The sequence below is a fragment of the Mobula hypostoma genome, chromosome 7 (genome assembly GCF_963921235.1).
Source record: "Mobula hypostoma chromosome 7, sMobHyp1.1, whole genome shotgun sequence".
Classification (NCBI taxonomy): Eukaryota; Metazoa; Chordata; class Chondrichthyes; order Myliobatiformes; family Myliobatidae; genus Mobula; species Mobula hypostoma.
This window is the reverse complement of record NC_086103.1, coordinates 142,086,795-142,107,532: the sequence shown is the minus strand read 5'-3', so window position 1 is coordinate 142,107,532 and position 20,738 is coordinate 142,086,795. Positions and strand designations below refer to the sequence as shown.

Below are 20,738 nucleotides of genomic sequence, written 5' to 3'. Positions count from 1 at the left end.
TAGATATCTTTCTCAGCCACTCATAATTTCTTTCAATAAGTCTCCTCTGTTCCAAGGAAAACAACCTCAGCCAAATTTTTCCATTCCTGGCAATTTCCAGTACGTATTAAATCGTAATACTTCCTCTCTCTCCCATTGTTCATTCTATGCAATAATTCACACACTTCCTCCTTTAAGTATAAAATAAGCAGTATTTCTCTCTTTTGCAAAGATGGATACAAAGCATTCATTAAGAACCTTGTCCACATAAGCTCTCACTACACAGGTTATTTTTTGACTGGCTCTATCAAAATCAGGTATAATATCACTGGCATATGTCATGAAATGTGTTAATTTTACAGCAGCCATGCAATGAAATATGTGATAAATATAGAGAAAAAACTGAATTACAGTGTGCATATATGTCTATTAGATAGTTAAGTTAAAATAAGTACTGCAAAAAAAAAATTTAAAAAAAAAATAGGTAGTGTTCATGAGTTCATTGTCCATTTAGAAGTCAGATGACAGAGGGGAAGAAGTTGTTCCTGAATCCCTGAGCTGTTCCTGAACCAATGATGATTAAATATAACTACATTTTCAATAGCTTAACATAAGACCAGAAGACAAAGGAGCAGAAGTCGGCTATTTGGCCCATCAAGTCTACTCCGCCATTTTATCATGAGCTGATCCATTCTCCCGTTTAGTCCCACTCCCCCACCTTCTCACCGTAACCTTTGATGCCCTGGCTACTCAGATACCTATCAATCTCTGCCTTAAATACACCCAATGACTTGGCCTCCACTGCCGCCTGTGGCAATAAATTCCATAGATTCACCACCCTCTGGCTAAGAAAATTTCTTCACATCTCTGTTCTGAATGGGCGTCCTTCAATCCTTAAGTCATGCCCTCTCGTACTAGACTCCCCCACCATGGGAAACAATTTTGCCACATCCACTCTGTCCATGCCTTTCAACATTCGAAATGTTTCTATGAGGTCCCCCCTCGTTCTTCAAAACTCCAAGGAATACAGTCCAAGAGCGGACAAACGTTCCTCATATGTTAACCCTCTCATTCCCAGAATCATTCTACTGAATCTTCTCTGAACCCTCTCCAACGTCAGCACATCCTTTCTTAAATGCCCAAAACTGCCCACAGTACTCCAAGTGAGGTCTTACCAGTGCCTTATAGAGTCTCAACATCACATCCCTGCTCCTATACTCTATTCCTCTAGAAATGAATGCCAACATTGCATTCGCCTTCTTCACCACTGACTCAACCTGGAGATTAACCTTAAGGGTATCCTGTACAAGGACTCCCAAGTCCCGTTGCATCTCAGAACTTTGAATTCTTTCCCCATTTAAATAATAGTCTGCCCGTTTATTTTTTCTGCCAAAGTGCATAACCATACACTTTCCAACATTGTATTTCATTTGCCACTTCTTTGCCCGTTCTCCCAATCTATCCAAGTCTCTCTGCAGACTCTCTGTTTCCTCAGCACTGCCGGCCCCTCCACCTATCTTTGTATCATCAGCAAACTTAGCCACAAAGCCATCTATTCCATAATCCAAATTGTTGATGTACAACGTAAAAAGAAGCGGCCCCAACACAGACCCCTGTGGAACACCACTGGTAACCGGCAGCCAACCAGATTAGGATCCCTTTATTCCCACTCTCTGTTTCCTGCCAATCAGCCAACCCTCTATCCACGTATGTAACTTTCCCGTAATTCCATGGGCTCTTATCTTGTTAAGCAGCCTCATGTGTGGCACCTTGTCAAAGGCCTTCTGAAAATCCAAATATACAACATCCACTGCATCTCCCTTATCTAGCCTACTTGTAATTTCCTCAAAAAATTGCACTAAGTTTGTCAGGCAGGATTTTCCTTTAAGGAAACCATGCTGAGTTCTGCCTATCTTGTCATATGCCTCCAGGTACTCCGTAACCTCATCCTTGATAATCGACTCCAACAACTTCCCAACCATCGATGTCAAGCTAACAGGTCTATAATTTCCTTTTTGCTTCCTTGCCCCCTTCTTAAATAGCGGAGTGACATTTGCAATCTTCCAGTCCTCTGGAACCATGCCAGAATCTATTGACTTTTGAAAGATCATTGCTAATGCCTCTGCAATCTCCACAGCTACTTCCTTCAGAACACGAGGGTGCATTCCATCTGGTCCGGGAGATTTATCTACCTTTAGCCTATTCAGCTTCCTGAGTACTTTCTCTGTCGTAATTGTGACTGTGCACACTTCTCTTCCCTGACGCCCTTGAGTGTCCAGTACACTGCTGATGTCTTCCTGAGTGAAGACTGGTGCAAAATACTCATTCAGTTCCTCCACCATCTCCTTATCTCCCATTACAATTTCTCCAGCATCATTTTCTATTGGTCCTATATCTACTCTCACCTGTCTTTTACTCTTTATATACTTGAAGAAGTTCTAGTATCCTCTTCGATATTATTTGCCAGCTTCTTTTCATAGTTTATCTTTTCCCTCTTAATGACCTTCTTGGTTTCCTTTTGTAAGCTTTTAAAAACTTTCCAATCCTCTGTCTTCCCACTAATTTTTGCTTCCTTGTATGCTCTCTGCTTTAACTTTGGCTTTGACTTCTCTTGTCAGCCACGGTTGCATCCTTCTTCCATTTGAAAATTTCTTCTTTTTTGGAATATATCTGTCTTGCACCTTCCTCACTTCTTGCATAAACTCCAGCCACTGCTGCTCTGCCATTCTTCCCGCTAGTGTCCCTTTCCAGTCAACTTTGGCCAGTTCCTCTCTCATGCCACTATAATTTCCTTTACTCCACTGAAATACCGACACGTCGGATTTCGGCTTCTCTTTCTCAAATTTCACAGTGAACTCAATCATGTTATGATCACTGCCTCCTAAGGGTTCCTTCACCTCAATCTCTCTAATCACCTCTGGTTCATTACACAACACCCAATCCAGTACAGCCGATCCCTAGTGGGCTCAACAACAAGCTGTTCTAAAAAGTCATCTCGCAGACATTCTACAAATTCTCTCTATTGAGATCCAGTGCTGACCTGATCTTCCCAATCCACTCGCATGTTAAAATCCCCCACAATTATCGTAACACTGCCCTTCTGACAAGCCTTTTCTATTTCCTGTTGTAATTTGTAGTTCACATCACTGCAGCTGTTAGGAGGCCTGTATATAACTGCCATCAAGGTCTTTTTACCCCTGCCATTTCTTAGCTCAACCCATAAAGACTCTGCACCTTCCGATCCTATGTCACCTCTTTCTAATGATTTAATATAATTTCTTACCAATAAAGCCATGCCTCCCCCTCTGCCTACCTTCCTATCCTTCCGATACACCGTGTATCCTTGGACGTTCAGCTCCATAGACATGCATCCTTTAGCCACGTCTCAGTGATGGCCACAATATCATACCTGCCAATCTGTAGCTGTACGACAAGATCATCCACCTTATTCCTTATGCTGCATGCATTTAAGTATAACACCTTAAGACCAGTATTTGGTACTTTTTGCTTTGATTGCACTGCAACTTTATTGCAATGCAACTCATCCCAATGGCTGCAAATTTGCCCTGTCACCTGCCTGTCCTTCCTGACATCTTTACTGCTCACTATCTTAGATTTATTTCTGTTTTCCCCCTCCTCCGCTCTATCATTCTGGTTCCCATCCCCCTGCCCCCCACCAAATTAGTTTAGACCCTCCCTAACAACTCTATTAAACCTTACCGCCAGGATATTGGTCCCCTTTGGGTTCAGGTGTAACATTGGGAGGTATATCTGTTAATTGTATCATTACATAGGTTCTCAGCACCTATTATGTTCTATATAAAATGAGACTGCTTGAGTTATTGTGTAATAAGCTATGAAGGGAAAACAGGCCTGATTCCCAGTATACACTAAATTAGCCAAAGATAAATATGATTAGAGTCAGCACAGTCTACATTCATTAGATTAATTTCTAGGATGGGAGGTTTCTCCTGAGAAGGAAGAAGGAAAAAGGTTTGGCTTGTAGCATGCAGGATCTCATTAAGACTTAAGATTCTGTGAAGGATTTATTGGATAGATGCCAAAAAGCAATTTCCTTTTGCTGGAGAATCTAGAATCGGTTGGAGGAGGGGGAGATCAGAAGGGTTAGCACAGTATTGGGGTAAGGGTGGTTGTTTAGGAGTGAGAATCAAATATTTTTTTTCTGCAGAAGATTGTAATTCTGTAGAATTCTTCACTTCAGAGTTGTGAAAGCTCTAACATGGAAAATGAGCTTCATAGACTTCTGGATGCAAAGAGAAATGGGGATTAAGCAGGAATGTATATGTCATAAGGTGACCCACGATTTTATTGAATAACAGGAAAGTTGTGAGAGGCCCTATGGGCATTCCTATTTCAATCTTCTTTGTTCTTAGATGTCTCTGGGGCAGAGATGGCTATTTGGATTTGGCCTCAAGGGAAATTGTCTTTAGTGGCTAATTACAATAGCTGTCCAGCAATTTTGCTTGAAGTGCTTTTGACCCAGGACAAGATGCCGCTTGCATGAGATTGCCTCCCACAATTTGCTAATTCTTTTGCCAGAAGGAAATGCTACTGTGGAGCTGTAACCTAAGAAGGTGTTGTTAGCCTAAAGGCAAGAATATCATAGTGTTTTTTATTTATATATAGTATATGAAACAAGGAGAAACTTATTTTTTTCTTCTAATGTTGTCTCTTTGCCTTCGTCCATTTTGAATTAATGGGCAGATTTTCAATTTATGCAGCTGTGATGAAGAACAAAGCAACAATTTAGATATTAGAGTATTAGTCTTCTAAGTTGCTCACAATGTTCCTTCAAGCAATTTAATTGAAATGAAAGTTGTGATTGCCTTGTCTATAAAGTGTTCCTTATAAAGCTCTGATATCCTGATGCTGAAGAGTTTAAAAACTTTGACAAAGCTTATACAAAGCCAGAAATAATGCATGACTTTCTCGTATGATGAGAAATGTGATGTGTTGAAAAAATGCAGTTTATTTTGAAGAATCGTAAGTTTCACTTAATTTTGCACAAGATTTCTTTGCCAATGTTTTCAGGCTTTTTGCTTTCCTGTCTTTTTGGTCTTAGGATAGTATTTAAACAGCTTGAATTAATGTATTCATAAATCAGTAGCAATTATTGATCAGTAATCAAAATTTAAGTTCCTCCCAAGTTTTTAATTCCATATCATAAGAGCACAAAAATCAATTAAATCTACTGAGAAAATAAATGGGTTAAATCTTGGATGTTGTCTATTGTCTCATATTCAGCTCCTCGTTGAAAAGAAAATGCAGTGTTTGGGTGGTTCATTACTCCATATTCGTTGACTTACATTAGCCCTTGACAGGACATGATTTTAAAATCCTTACCCATATTCTCAGAGCCCATGTGGCTCACTCTTCCCAGCTTTGTAATCTCATGCAGCTCTATAACCCTCAGATGCCACTGTTCCTGAATTTCTGCTTTCATAATCATTCATGAATTTAGCCGTTCCACTAATGGTGACTCTGCCTTCAATTCTGGAATTCTCCTTTCAAATCTCACCATTTCTCTATTGGTCTTTCCACCTTCAGTGCATTTATTAAAACCTGCACCCTTCAATGAAGCTGTTGGTCATCTACCTCAAAGTCTCTTTGTAGATAATCAAATTTGTTAAAATGTATTTCCATGAAATGCCTGAGAGTGCTTTCCATTAAAAGTGCCACATATGTATTAGTTGCCGTTGTTAAATGGACTTGATAATCTTGAGTGGGTCCATTATTTTTAATCCAGGAGGAATCTAGGATAGCGCAGAGTAGAATATGATTTTTTGCGCCATGTTTTTAACCATAATGTTTTGCGTTAGTGCAGGAAACTCATTGTGATAGTAATATTATGATTTGTTTACTTTAAGGAAAAGGTGTTGGACCACATCTTGATCATAGACCAAGTTTCGAAGGATCAAACGACTCTTTGTCTGCCTATCATCAGATGGGAAATCCAATTTACGAAGCAGCAGATTCTGGAGCTGAGGGTGGAAGTATACATAATGAACTATCACGGCAATTTGCAAATACATCTAATGTTAACTTTTTAGTTGCAACTGGACAAGCCATGACAGCTAACAATCCCGGACAGAGGTGCTCCCCCATAGGACAGCACCCTACAATGAGTGGACAGAATCCTCCATCGAATAATATATTCCCACCCATAGCTTGTGATATTAAACATCAACAGAAAGCATATTCAGCCAAAGGTGAGACAGGCCAAACTCTCCAAATGATTAGTTACAACCTCTCAAATCACAGCAGCCAAACAATTGCACTACAAGGCTCTCAAGTGTCAAATAATCCTCATTATATCAGGCAGCATTTAATAGCTCAAGGAGACAACGCTGTTTCTTTAGGTTATCCTGTCCAAAGAAGCTCATCTTTCCAAAATAAGATCCAACAAGAGGGAAGTTATGGAAGCCTTCAGAATAAAAATCATGTCACTCAAGGCATTGCCACGCTCACCTTCCAACAGTCTCCAACAGTTCTATACTTACCACAGTCCCACCACAGACAACAAAGTCCTACATCGCCTCAAATGCAGATGTTGCCAGGTGTTGCTCCAGCATTTGGAAATGACTTTCCTGAACTTGCCCCAAATATGATGACACCCTCAAGAAATAGCCTGAACATGGAGATTTTTGATATTAACTCTTCCCAGGTACAGCATTGGCAGGTACCATCTCCAATGAGAAGGGATTCCCTGCAGAACACTGGGCTGGAGACATTGCCAAGATCAGCCGGCCACCTGAGGCCAGATGCCAAAATTCCAAATCGAACTAATTCATTCAATAATAAACTGCAGACATCACCATCTGTGAGACAAGTTCAGACGAACAAAACAGATCCATCTCTTAACACTACCAATACTATTACAGCAGTAACATCAACCCCTATTCTCAAAGCAGTGAGGAGCATTAGAGTTCCAAGGCCTGAGCCTCAGACAGCTGTGGCACCTTTACATCCAGCATGGTTACAGACTCAGGGCACAGATAGCAATGATGCAATGGATCAGAAGCCATTGGCAGTAGGTGGGGCTGTAGCCTATCCCCTGGAGCCTGATGATTACTCTGTGAAAGAGCGTCGATGCCCTCCACCACCATATCCAAAACATCTGTTACTTCAGAACAGCACAGAGCAGTTTGATGCCAATAGTTTATGCATGGGTGTGGACCAAAATATTCGGGCTATTCAAAGTTTGACATGCAATGAAACTGAAAGTATCGGCAATCAAAAATCTGAGAAAAATAGCAAGCCAAACAAATCAGAGAAGATGGGAAAGGACAAAAAACTTATTCAAACATCTCCTGTACCAGTTCGCAAAAACAACAAAGATGAGGAAAAGAGAGAATCGAGAATTAAAAGCTACTCCCCTTTTGCTTTTAAATTCTTCATGGAACAACATGTAGAAAATATAATGAAAACATACCAACAAAAATTAAACAGAAGGTTGCAGTTGGAGCAAGAGATGTCAAAGGTATTGATTTTTAATTGTTAAAACATGTCTGGTCTGCAGAAGTAAGTTGTGGGACTGGGATATTATTCTGCTGGAAAAATGTTTCTGGGAGGGAATAATCTTTGGTAGTGTCACTGACTGACTTCTGCCAGCAGATGGGGAATGAGAGTAAGTGGCCTCTGGCACCACCACACAATCACAGACACAGGGCAAAACCTTTTCAGTTCTGTGAGTTACAAGGACTGACCATGACTTAAAATATACTTCCCACGGTGTACTGCATTTAACAGAGCAATCTTTGCCTTCATCTATAATGATTCCTTCAATTGCTTTGTCCATTTTAAATCAGAAAGAGCACTCTAACATTACTAACTGTTGCATTATAATAACATGTATTAGCATTCTGATGCCTGAATCCTTTCTGGCTAACAGGACTGGCACAAGTTGAAAGTTAAAATACTTGCAACAATCTATTCACAAAATCCTTAATGATTGTAAACTGCTCTAACCGCCTTGTAATCACTGTGGTGAGAGTATCATTGAAATTCATTGGTTAAGGTCTGGCGTGGATTTGACAATGGGATATAGAGGGAAAACCTGGATTGGGTTAGGTTGCCTTCTTAGTCAGGAGTAGCAGGGTGACCATTGTCTTAAACACCAAGATGCAGGAGAAAATGTCCATTTCAACAGAAACAGAGCTTGCATGTCAAGTTATTTTTTACTTATAATCCTTAACCCCTAGAAATTTTGAGAATGGGGGTAGAAACAATTCTGGAAACAAGGAAGTACCCAAATTTCAGTTGCTTTCCCTTCTCCTCTCATTTTCAATATATTTTGCGGCCAAAAAAAGAAGAGTCATTATCATATCAATTTTACTTTTTAAAGTTGTCTATAAACCCAAAATGACTTGCATTGCTATTGTGCCTTTTAAAACAAAATATCCTGAGATGTTTCTTGAGGATATTATCAAATAAAATTTGATAGCAAGCCATATTGGGAGAGACTAAGGCAGATGATCAAAAGTTTAGTTAAGAAGAGAGATCTTAAACACTCTCTTAAAGGAGGAGAAAGTGGTGGAGAGATTTAGAGAGTGAATTCTAGGGTTTAGGTCTTGAAAACCTTGGATGATTACATTTGGAATGGTCAAGTCCAAAAATGAAAGAACAGCAATATATTCTATGGTTACATGGCTGGAGGAGGTTGGAGAAAGAAAATGTACAGCCACGTAATAATTTTAATATTGAGTTAACTGAGAATTGGTGAAAGCTATCAAGGACACTGGTCTTGGGTGTTGGGGGTTGGGGGGAGTTAGGATGCAGGGAGCGAGTTTTGGAGTTTTAGCTCAGAGAGTAGAACAAGGTATATGTTGTCACAAAGGTGTGGATGAGGACTTCAGCATCCGATAGGCTTAGACAGGAGGGATTTAAATATTGATACAGAAATAAAAATAGATCATATTTGTGATTGCATGTGATGTGATCAAAAGCAAATCCTATGATCAAAAACAATCTAGATTGGTTTCAGACAGTTATCAGTTAAGAGAAATGGTGTTTCAGAGCAAATGGACACTAAAACAAACCATAGCCACCTTGCAAATTTTTAGATGCGCTGATATGTTGCAAAGTGCATGTTTTCACTCACTCATGTTCATAGAGATTTAAATAGTGAGCCACAGGAGAATAAACTAGATTACACAGTACGAACAACATAGAGAAACCTGTTACTTTGTGAGCCAGTTTGCATTTGAATCACATGGGTCTGATTTTAAAAGATGCCCATGAGGATCAATCTGTCATTTATTCATTCATTGACAATCGTTACTAAGTGATGTGATGCAGCAGTGACTTGGCTGTGGTAGTGCATGCTTGCATGTTATCTACCTTAAACTGAAGAACACTGTGGAATATGTGGCTAATCTGTATTGGAGGGCACCAGAGCCAGTGGGGAGTCTGTGGTTCTTTTCAGAGATTATCTGAAATACATTAGAGCATAATCTATTACTTCAGGAATACTTTTAACTCCACAAAAGTTATACTTCATAAAAGGAGCATGTTATACTCCTGCTGCATCCAGTTAATGTTAACTTCTTGCTTTGTTGATGGGCAGCTGATTGTAATTCCTAGATACTGGCAAAACCTTTGCTACATTCTAATTTGCTACAGTATCCAGACCTAATCAAACCAACACTCTCACTCTGATAAATGTAGATATATCTGTACCACATGGTTGAGGACACTGATGGCTACAGAGTACTTCTGGTGTGGCCTGTACCACCAGACATCTCTATTTTCCTTCCTTCAAAAGGCAGGAGTGTTCAGAAAATCTAGTGGGAAAAACATTTTTGTGGCTATTGTAGTTGCACTGACAACAAACACTTGTGAGATACAGAAAAATATGGTATTGAAATGGCTAGAAAATCATAGGGCACTGTATGGTAGTTCCTTATGAAAGTTTTGGTAAATACATTTCTTTCACAACCCCTCCTCATCTGGTTAAGTCATCCTGTGCAATGTTCATATACACAGGAAGAATTAATGAATCTCAGAGTAATGCTACATAGATGTTAAATTGTTTCCCTTTGGAGTTTCATTCCTGATAATCCATGTTGCTTCACTTTCTTGCTGGTAGCAATCTGGCTAATTTTACAATTGTCAGTGTATACTTCGTGGACAAGTTGAAAGTCAAAACTCACAAGTAGTTTTTCAGTTCTTTTGCATAGTTAAGTTTTTTTCCTTCCCCAAGTACAATTCATCTATTTTTATTAATTTGTAATGTATGACTTCCAAAGGCAGGACTGTCCGTGGCTGAACAAGAACAGATGAGGAAAATGCTTAATCAGAAAGAATCCAATTACAACAGATTGAAAAGAGCAAAAATGGACAAATCCCTGTTTGTAAAAATTAAGACTCTGGGAGTCGGTGCATTTGGGGAGGTCTGCCTGGCTCAAAAAGTAGACACCAATGCTCTGTATGCAATGAAAACTCTAAGGAAAAAAGATGTGTTGAGTCGCAATCAAGTGGCTCACGTGAAAGCTGAAAGGGACATTCTGGCTGAAGCTGACAATGAATGGGTGGTTAAGCTTTACTACTCCTTCCAAGATAAAGACAGCTTGTACTTCGTGATGGATTACATCCCTGGTGGAGATATGATGAGTCTCTTAATACGAATGGGAGTTTTTCCAGAATCATTGGCAAGATTCTATATTGGAGAACTGACTTTAGCCATTGAGAGCGTCCACAAAATGGGATTTATTCACAGAGATATTAAACCTGATAACATCCTGATAGATCTTGACGGACACATTAAGCTCACTGACTTTGGTCTTTGTACTGGGTTCAGATGGACACATGATTCCAAATACTATCAGAAAGGTAAGTCTTGCTAATAGTTTTTAACATTTTTACTAGAATATTCATAATAGTGCTTTTTGTATATTTGATTTCAGCTTGTAAAATTGGTAATATTGTGCCTCAATTGACAGCAGAGTATCAGCTTTTGCCCTGAAGCTTCATTTACATGCTGTGGTTAAATAACTTTGCCAGTTTGTAGAAGGGGAATTTTCCATCTTTACTGCTTGGAGAGAGGATCAGAAATATTATCCAGTTTGACTGATGTGGTTCAAATTCCTGTAGGCTGATGCTGAACCAATATTGGCAGGGTTCATTGGGTTGTTATGTTCTATGTGTTCTCAGTTATGCAGGAGCGAGGGAGATGTGCAGTTACCTACAAATACATCCCTGAATGCTAACAGCACTTGCAATATTTAGACATATATATGTATTGTACTCGACAGTGCTCATTCCAAATTTCAGAGACGGAGTTTGGTAGATAAGTCAGATTTACCAGCAGGGACTTCTAGACCTAAGGTATTTTCAAAGGTACGCCATGAATGTTTTATGAAGTCTGTAATGTTGTCTTTAGATTTGGAAAGATGAAGCATCCAGGTGATACAATGTACTGCTGAGAACTCTTTCATCCAGAAAGCAACATGAAAAGTGATCATACTGAGATCACATCAGTTCAGCTTGTTGACTTTAAGCCCTTTCCTTGTTTATTGGTTGTGGAAGATAAGCTGACAAAATGACCTCTAGTCTTCATTTTTATATACTGTAGATGTTTGCTTCTCCTTTCAAAGCATTGGAAGCTGATTCTTGTTTATGAATGCCCAAGCAAATATAAATAGTATATTTATATTCGGTGAGTGAATCTGAAATTGATGTGAGTTGGTTCTATGTATTTCTGGGCTCATATTATACTAAAGGCACTGGAATTCAGAGGAGCAATGGATCTACCAGAAAGATTTTTTTCTATTTTGCTGTACTATGAAGCAGGCAACAGGAGAACTGTTGTTCTCGACAAAGGAATAAAAGATCTATTCTTTTAAATAGAACTCAGCTACATTGGGGATACCAAAAAAAAAACTGTAACCAGATGGTATTAGGTTAAAGTGAGGGATAGAAGATTAAGGAGGACACTTGGAGAAGATTTTTATTTAGAAGATGGTTGAAATCTGGACTGCATTGCCTGAGGGGTGGTAGTGACAGATATTCTCACAACGTTTAATAAGTATTTAGATCAGCAAAAATGGGAAACAGATCTGAATATTAATATTGATGAAATAAATTGGTCAAGACTTTGTCTGGACAGTATGACAAATACAATAAATGTTCGACTTAGATTAGTACAATATAATTTTTTACACCAATTATATATTACACCACAAAAAATAAATAGATTAAGTTCAAATCTATCTGATAAATGTTTTCGGTGTAATCAAGAAATTGGTACTTTTTTACATTCTATTTGGTCTTGTTTTAAAATTCAACCCTTTTGGATAAATTTAAGAGTCTTATTGGAACAAATTACTGGAATTCAACTTCCACATAACCCTGTATTATTTCTATTAGGTGATATTGAAGGGATAAAACCAAAACTTAAATTGAATAAATATCAGAAAGAATTTATAAAAATTGCATTGGCAGTAGCTAAGAAGACTATAGCAGTTACTTGGAAATCTGATTCGTATTTAAGTATGGATCGTTGGAATAATGAAATGGCTAGTTCTATTCCACTTGAAAAAATTACTTATAATTTAAGAGATAATTATCTAACATTCTTGAATATTTGGCGCCCTTATTTACAAAAGATAGGATGTCATATTTAAGTGCTCCGACAAAGAATTTGGTTACTTGGGGAAAATAACGAATAATTATACCAAATTTATTTTGAATCCCATGGAGCATGTGGAAACCTTCCAATACCCAGGCAGTTCTTTTTTTTTTCTCTTTCTTTCTTTTAGGTAGACTACATATATGGGGGGGGAGGGTTAAGGGGAGGGGGGGTGGGTAGATTTTATCTTTTCATGTATTCTTTTTGAAAATTCAATAATAATTATTTATAAAAAAAAAAGATTAAGGAGGACACTTGGAGAAGATTTTTATTCAGAAGATGGTTGAAATCTGGACTGCATTGCCTGGGGGGTGGTAGTGACAGATATTCTCACAACGTTTAATAAGTATTTAGATCAGCACTTGGACTGAGTGTTGGAAGCTCTGATGGGGATAGAATGGTATTCATGGCTGGTACAGATGTGGTGAGCTGGGGGGCCTGATTTTGAGCTGTATGATTTAAGTAACAGTAGGGGACTATAATTAGCCTTGGAGCCATTTTTTTTTGTGATTAAATATCTTGAAAGGTTTTTTACCCCGATTGCAGTGAAACAGCTGCCAGAAGTGTGAAGAGATTTATATTGATGAGGATGGCATCAAGATGGTGAAATTAATGAAATTCTATTGCATGTTGCTACATGAATGAATTTTATCAAAAGTTCAGTTGCATTTAATTCAGATATTTTTCCTTGATTCTCTAATGTATATAATCTGGAGATATAGCAGGTCACTGGGCAAGTACAATCTGCATTTGCTATGGCAAGTGCACACACATTTTGATATCATTTGTGGAAAAGAATTTACAGACTTTAAATGCAAAAGCAGGGCTTAAATGGAGGATTGACCCCTGCTTTAGCTTTAAATGGGTTAGAGTCATAGAGTCATACTGCACAGAAAAAGTCACTTCAGCCCATATCTGTCAGTGCTGTCTAAAATAAATATTTAAGCTATTCCTATTTTCCAGCACTTGGCCTATATCTTTCTAAACTCTTGTCATCAACATCCTGTCCACATAATGTATCTAATGTACCTGCCTCAACCATCCCTTCTCGCAGCTGGTTCCATATATCTATCATCTGCTGTTTTAAAAGAAAGTTCTCTTTTACATTCTTATTAAGTCTTTCACCTCTAACCTTAAACTATCTTCTCCAGTTTTTGATTCCCTGGAAAAAACAGCATTTATCCTATCTATGCCCCTCATGATTTTATCCCTCAGTATCCTACTCTCCAAGGAGTAAAGCTCCAGCCAGTCCACCCTCCCCCTCTAAATCAGTCCCTCAAGTGCTGGCAACTCCCTTGTAATAACACAAGAGGTTCTGCAGATGCTGAAAATCCAGAGTAAAACACAAAATGCTGGAGGAACTCATTAGGTCATGCAACATCTATGGAGGGGAATAAACAGTCAATGTTTCGGGCTGAGACCCTTCATCAGGACTGAAAAGGAAGGGGGAAGAAGTCAGAATAAGTAGTATTTGTTTTTGCACTCTTTCCAGTTTAATCACATTCTTCCTATAACAGGATGACCAAAACTAAACACAGTACATGTGGCCTCATCACCGTCTAGCATGGAAACTTCCCAACTTCCTTATTAGCCACCCAACTAGTTCCTATTTACTGCATTCAGCCCATACCCCTCTAAACCCCACCCTCCATGTACAGTACACTGATACTATTGTACCTGCCTCAGCCGCTTCCTCTGGCACCACATTCCACATGATCACCACACTCTGCATGAGAAAGTTGCCCCTCAGTCTTTTCCCTCTCCCTCTAAACTCGTGTCCCCTAGTTTTAGACTCCCCTACCTTGGGGAAAAGACTGTTGATGTTCATCTTATCTGTGCCTGTCATAGCTTTAAACATTTCTATAAGGTCACTTTTCATTCTCCAGTGTTCCAAGGAATACAGACCCAGCCTGGCCAACCCATCTATATTACTCAGACCCACTTGTCCTGGTAACGTCCTCGTAAATTTTTTCTGCACTCTTTCCAATTTAACTGCATTTTTCCTACAGCAGGATGACCAAAACTGGACACAGTACTCCCAAGTGCAGCCTGAACATCAACTTTTACAGCTACAGCATAATATTTCAATGCCTGACAGATGAAGGCCAGTGTGTTAAACGCCTTTATCGCCACCTGATCTACCTGTGATAAACTTTGAATTTGTTCTCCTAAATCCTTCTGTTCTATGGCACTCCTGAATGCCCTACCATTCATAAGTCCTATGCTAGTGTGACTTTCTAAAACTTGCATCCCTTCACACTTATCTGTATTGAAATCCATTTGCCAATATTAGGTCCACTTTCCTAACTGATTAAGATCCTTCTGTAAACTACAATATCACCTTCTTCACTATCAGCAACACCTTCTAATTTTGTGTCACCCACAAACTTACTGATTAAGCCAAGTGTATTTGCATGCAAACCATCTATATAAGTAACAAATAACAAGGGTCCCAACACCAATCCCTACGGCACATCGCTAGTTACCAGCCCCCGGTCCAGGAAACAACCTTCAACCATCACCCTCTGCTTCTTCCCTTTGAACCAATTTTAAATCCACCTAACTAGGTCTCCCTCCTCAGTATGTTGAAGATAAAGATAAATTAGTTGTCTTCAATGAAATATATGAGTACTTACAGAACTTGTTTTTCCACTCTAGCATTTGCTACTTATTAACACATCCATTGTAGCTAATTTGAAGCATGTCATTAGGCCAATGTGGAGATAAATTCTGATCCATTCCTAACATGGACATCTTCCAGCAATTGATCGCAGATTGCATTACTCCTGGTCTTCCCCTGAACCTCAAGCAAATGTAAGTGCTCAGCGGGACTGGCAGCACCTGTGATGAGAAAGACAGAACTAATGTTTCAAACCAATGACTGAATTAGAATCAGGATAAGTTAGTAAGCAGACATACTTTAGGTGGTGAAGATGACAAAGTAATATTAAGAGAATGGTGGTGGCGCTATCAGCTGAAAGACAGAGCTGAATGTTTGTCAATTGGAGGAGGTGATGCAAAATGGAAGGTCTGGTTATAACTGAAATTTGTTTAATTGGTTGTTAAGTTTGGAGAGCTGCAAAACACCTAGTTGAAAAATAAGGGGGTTCCTTGAGCTTTGTTGAGCTATCCTGTCACCCATCGCTTTTATATAAAACTGTAATGTGACAAAAGGTAATGACTGAATTGATTGTAGAACTTGAGGTTTTGCTGCTGTTGTTTTGGAACTTACCAACAGGAATTTGAATTTTTCATAATTTCTTGGCACTCCAGCCATGACTCTCGTAAGACGCAGGAATTTCAGGACTATATCATAAATAACCACCTATTCCTACTTCTGATTTATGCGTTCCTATGAGTAACAACATGTTGGCCTGAGTAAGCAATTGACTGGCTAATATGAAATACAGTTGTAAAAATTGCAGTCCAACAGGTTCTTGACTCACATTATATGAAAAACTAGACAAAATGTGGTACTAAATTTGAGGCCATAAAGATGTAAATAAGTTATGAAGAGGACATAGGGAAGCTAAGAGGGTGGTAAAGATCAAGTAAGTGGAGCACAATGCAAGGAAATGTGAACCTGTCGATTTTGGTCGGAAAAGCACAGTTGGGTTGTGCATTAAGACCTGCTTCTGAAATTTGGTTCCAATTAAATCCTTGTACTCTTCTTTTGAAATTTGATTCCAATGTTCCGTTGTTATATTTTGAACATGTTACTGCTGAGGATGAAGTTCCGGCCAAAGAACTAAAGTTAGTAAGATATCAATAGGACGGCCACAGTGACGTTTCTAGCAGTCTAGGTTCAGTGCTGGCCTCTGGGTCTATCAGTGTGGAATTTGCATGCAAGGGTTTCTTCTGGGCGCACCACTTTCCTCCTCCACCCCAAAAGCTTGGGGGTTGCGGATGAATGGTCCCTGAAAATTGCCCCAGCGTGTAAGTAAATGGCAGAATTTGGTGGGCAATGGGATGAAGAGAAAATTGGGAGAACTGTTTGAAAGATGGGATGATTGTACTTTTGGTGTAATTGGGTGCTTGATGTTCAGTGGATTTGATGGGCCAAAGGGTTTGTTTCTACATTGTGGCAATCTGTGACTCTAAAAGCTAAAAAGCTAAATATTTTCTTCTTTCGCATAAAAAGTAATAGTTGATTTGATTTCATCTGTTTTATTTTCCGCTTTATAAAAGGGAGCCATGCCAGACAAGACAGCATGGAGCCAAGTGATCTTTGGGGAGACTTGTCTGATTGCAAGTGTGGTGATAGATTAAAAACCCTTGAACAGAGGGCTGCCCGACAGCACCAAAGATGCCTGGCCCACTCACTGGTCGGAACTCCAAACTACATTGCTCCTGAGGTTCTGGTACGAAAAGGTAAGTATCACAAGTCTTTTTTGATGTCGGTGTACTTTTGAAAGAAAAATATAGCATGAAATTATTGGGGAGAATTTCCTCAGCTGTTCTGATTGACTGCATCCATTAGAATATTATGTATCTGCTGTTTTGTTGTGTTCTGTGTAGTTGTGCCAAGCATTGTGGGCGTGCTATGATGGCATTGGAATGTGTGGCGACATTTAAGGGCAGCCCCCAGCACATCCTTCGGTGTGTTGATTGTTAACGCAAACAATGCATTTCACGATATGTTTTGTTATACATGTGATAAATAAATCTGAATCTGAATGGCCACAAACCCTACTAAAATAATGATTTCCCAGGCTTTGCCATTTCTGAGATAGAGCCGCAGCTATTCCTGGAAGTTCATTGATTGAAGATCTGGGAATGGGAACTCTCTCGGCCAGGAAATCTTTTGCTGAATATTCATCTGTAGCTCTGTGTAGTTTTGGAGGAAGTTTCAGAGCAGGCCTCTTTGGCAAGATGTGTACTGCAGTAAATCTGCAAACTGTCAACATCCCACACCTCTTTGCCCTTCTATTTAAATGGGTATACCTGTGAAATGCATTTATGAGCATATAACTGAAAGTTTGCATTGCTTAAAAATTTCAACCTCTATAATTTCAGCACACAAAGTACATGCTTTTTTAAAAATTTGTAATTTATATCAACTTCTTATCACATGTATTTCAGCTGTCCTGAAGGAATAAATAGTCTCATCCTGCAGAACTACCTGCCTTTTGGAATGTACATTTTTCCCCCAGAAGCTTATTGAATATTTTTTTCTAGAAAAGAAAGCTGATATATTTTTAATACTCACGCAGGAGCTTGGTAGGGTTAGATATAAAGAAGATGCTTTCATGTGTAAAATTGTGGTGCGACCCGCTTCATTGACCTTGTACATTCATTCTCTCAATTAAGTAGAAATCCAAAAAATTACAGATGCTGGAAATGTACTCTTAATTTTGCATTCACTCCCTCCACCAATAAAGTTCTATGATTTCAACGTGTGCTGTGTGCAACCTACAAAATGCACTGTCTTCACTTCTCTATGTTACTCTTAGACCCTGCAATTATCTATAAGGTCAACAGCTGCAAGTGCATGAGAACGTTGCCAACCCGGATGTTCAGATTATATAGCACCCTGACTTTAAATTTATTGCCATATTCTCACCATCACAGGATTTATATTTTGGACCCCCCCCCCCCCACCCAGCCCTGTCATCTTACCAACAGATTCAGTTTTTGTACCATACATTGTAAGAATTTGCACCTTGTATACAATTTATAATATCCCTGTATTTATTCTATATTTGTATGAATTTTGTTTCAATATTCTTTACTTACCTTTTCTTTAATAGGAGCTCCTTGTTTATTCTCTGGTTCCCTAATCTCACTGGCTGTTCTTATGTAGATACTAACTATGTAGATACAGCATGGACATTATTTTTAAATGCGCTGCACAATACAGTTTTTCCAGTGTGAGGTCGGTTGTTTTCATTCTTGGTCGTGTGTGTGCGTGTGCATCTGTTGCACAGCATTGATGATGACATCACTGCGTTTTGCTTTAACATGACCTAAAGGGACTCTGTCCAAGTGTAACATTCAGCTTTGGAAATCAGCTTCAAATAGATCCGTTTCAAGTCAAATACTTACTTGTGAGACAGACACCGTTACCTCTTCATCTGGTCTGAGGTGATAACTTCGTTTTTCAAACCCAAGTGAAACACCTACGTAGCACCAGTCTTATCACATGTGACTAGTTGCCGCACTCTTTGAGAAAATCAAATTACGCTAGGTGCTAGTAGGCCATCAGAAGATTCTAGGTATCGGAAGAAGGCACTGAACAGAAACCACACACTTCTGGAAATAAAGTTTGTTTAAAAGAAAAAAAACATGTACAAAATATTTACATGAGCAAGAACAATTCAAAATGCCACCATTCACTTTAGGTTCCAAATCTTAGATATCAAACCAAGACAAGTTCCTTTTTAATTAGAATCAGTGAGAATCCTTTATTACTCTAATCTCTCTAACTAATTAGATTTGGTGTTATTCCCAATTTAAAAGTTTACAGACTAAACATTCCTTTTTATTTATCCCTAGTTAGTTAGAAAACTAAATATAATTCATACTCTTAAGTATTATAGTTATCTTCAGTTTCCGTTCCAGGCAGGACATCTATGTTTAAATTCAAATTCAAAAATTACATATACACAGTTTAACTCCTTTCACAGTTCTCCAACATCACAACTTTTAGACAAAGTAAATCTCATTCAGTAACTTATCAAAGTCTTCGTAAAAATAATCAGTTTTTGCAGAAAAGCAAATTCAGATTCTTCAAATGAAAATAATTTATACAGGTCAACCTTCACTAATCCGACTACCTGTAATCCAGTTCTTTCGATAATCCGGCACTGATTATGCTTAATGTGATCCTACTGTAATTCGGCATTTTCACTAATCCGGCACTCCTCAGGTCCCATTGGTGCCGGATTAGTGAAGGTCGATCTGTACATCCAATTGTATTAAGTCATCCACAATCAGTACCCTTTTTCTGCCTTCTCCCCATATCCCTTCACTCCGCTATCTTTACACATTTCATTCCCGCACTGGTTCTTTGATCTTGGGTAGCTCGCCATCTTCTTTCACGTTTCATTGGAATGAAATGGCTTGTCATGCACAGCAAGTCAATTCACAAACTTGTACAAAAACTTGACCAAATCCCTTGGTATGATTTTATAGAACTAATTCCCAACTACATGGTAGGGATCTTGGACTATCGTCTCTGCCAATATTGTCTCCTTATAGCTGCTGTGTGTTATAGACAATAGACAATAGGTGCAGGAGTAGGCCATTCAGCCCTTTGAGCTGGCACCACCATTCACTGTGATCATGGCTGATCATCCACAATCAGTACCCTTTTTCTGCCTTCTCCCCATATCCCTTCACTCTGCTATCTTTAAGAGCTCTATTTAACTCTTTTTTGAAAGAATCCAGAGAATTGGCCTCCACTGCATTCTGAGGCAGAGCATTCCACAGAACCACAACCCTCTGTGTGAAAAAGTTTTTCCTCAGCTCCATTCTAAATTGTCTACCCCTTATTCTTAAACTGTGGCCTCTGGTTCTGGACTCCCCCAACATCAGGAACATGTTTCCTGCCTCTAGCGTGTCCAATCCCTTAATAATATATGTTTCAATCAGATCCCCACTCATACTTCTAAATTCCAGTGTATACAACCCCAGTCGCTCCAATCTTTCAACATATGACAGTCCCGCCATCCCGGGAATTAACCTTGTGAACCTACGCTGCACTCCCTCAATAGCTAGAATGTCCTTCCTCAAATTTGGAGACCAAAACTGTACACAATACTCCAGGTGTGGTCTCACCAGGGCGCTGTACAACTGCAGGAGGACCTCTTTGCTCCTATACTCGGCTCCCCTTGTTATGAAGGCCAACATGCCATTAGCTTTCTTCACTGCCTGCTGTACCTGCATGCTTACTTTCAGTGACTGATGAACAAGGACACCTATATCTCGTTGTACTTCCCCTCTTCCTAACTCGACACCATTCAGATAGTAATCTGCCTTCCTGTTCTTGCCACCAGTGGATAACCTCACATTTATCCACATTAAATTGCACCTGCCATGCATCTGCCCACTCACCCAACCTGTCCAAGTCACACTGCATTCTCATAACATCTTCCTCACATTTCACACT

The 20,738-nt window shown here is 39.1% G+C and overlaps 1 protein-coding gene across 1 annotated transcript in view; it reads left to right on the top strand.

Annotated features, from left to right (window-relative positions):
* The window catches only part of lats2 (large tumor suppressor kinase 2), a 74,978-nt gene that overhangs the window by 47,205 nt on the left and 7,035 nt on the right, over positions 1–20,738 (top strand). Inside the window, exons 5-7 of the mRNA XM_063054180.1 lie at positions 5,868–7,480; positions 10,248–10,830; positions 16,817–16,999. Of these exons, the coding sequence (XP_062910250.1) occupies positions 5,868–7,480; positions 10,248–10,830; positions 16,817–16,999 (2,379 nt within the window). The remainder of the gene's footprint in view (positions 1–5,867; positions 7,481–10,247; positions 10,831–16,816; positions 17,000–20,738) is intronic.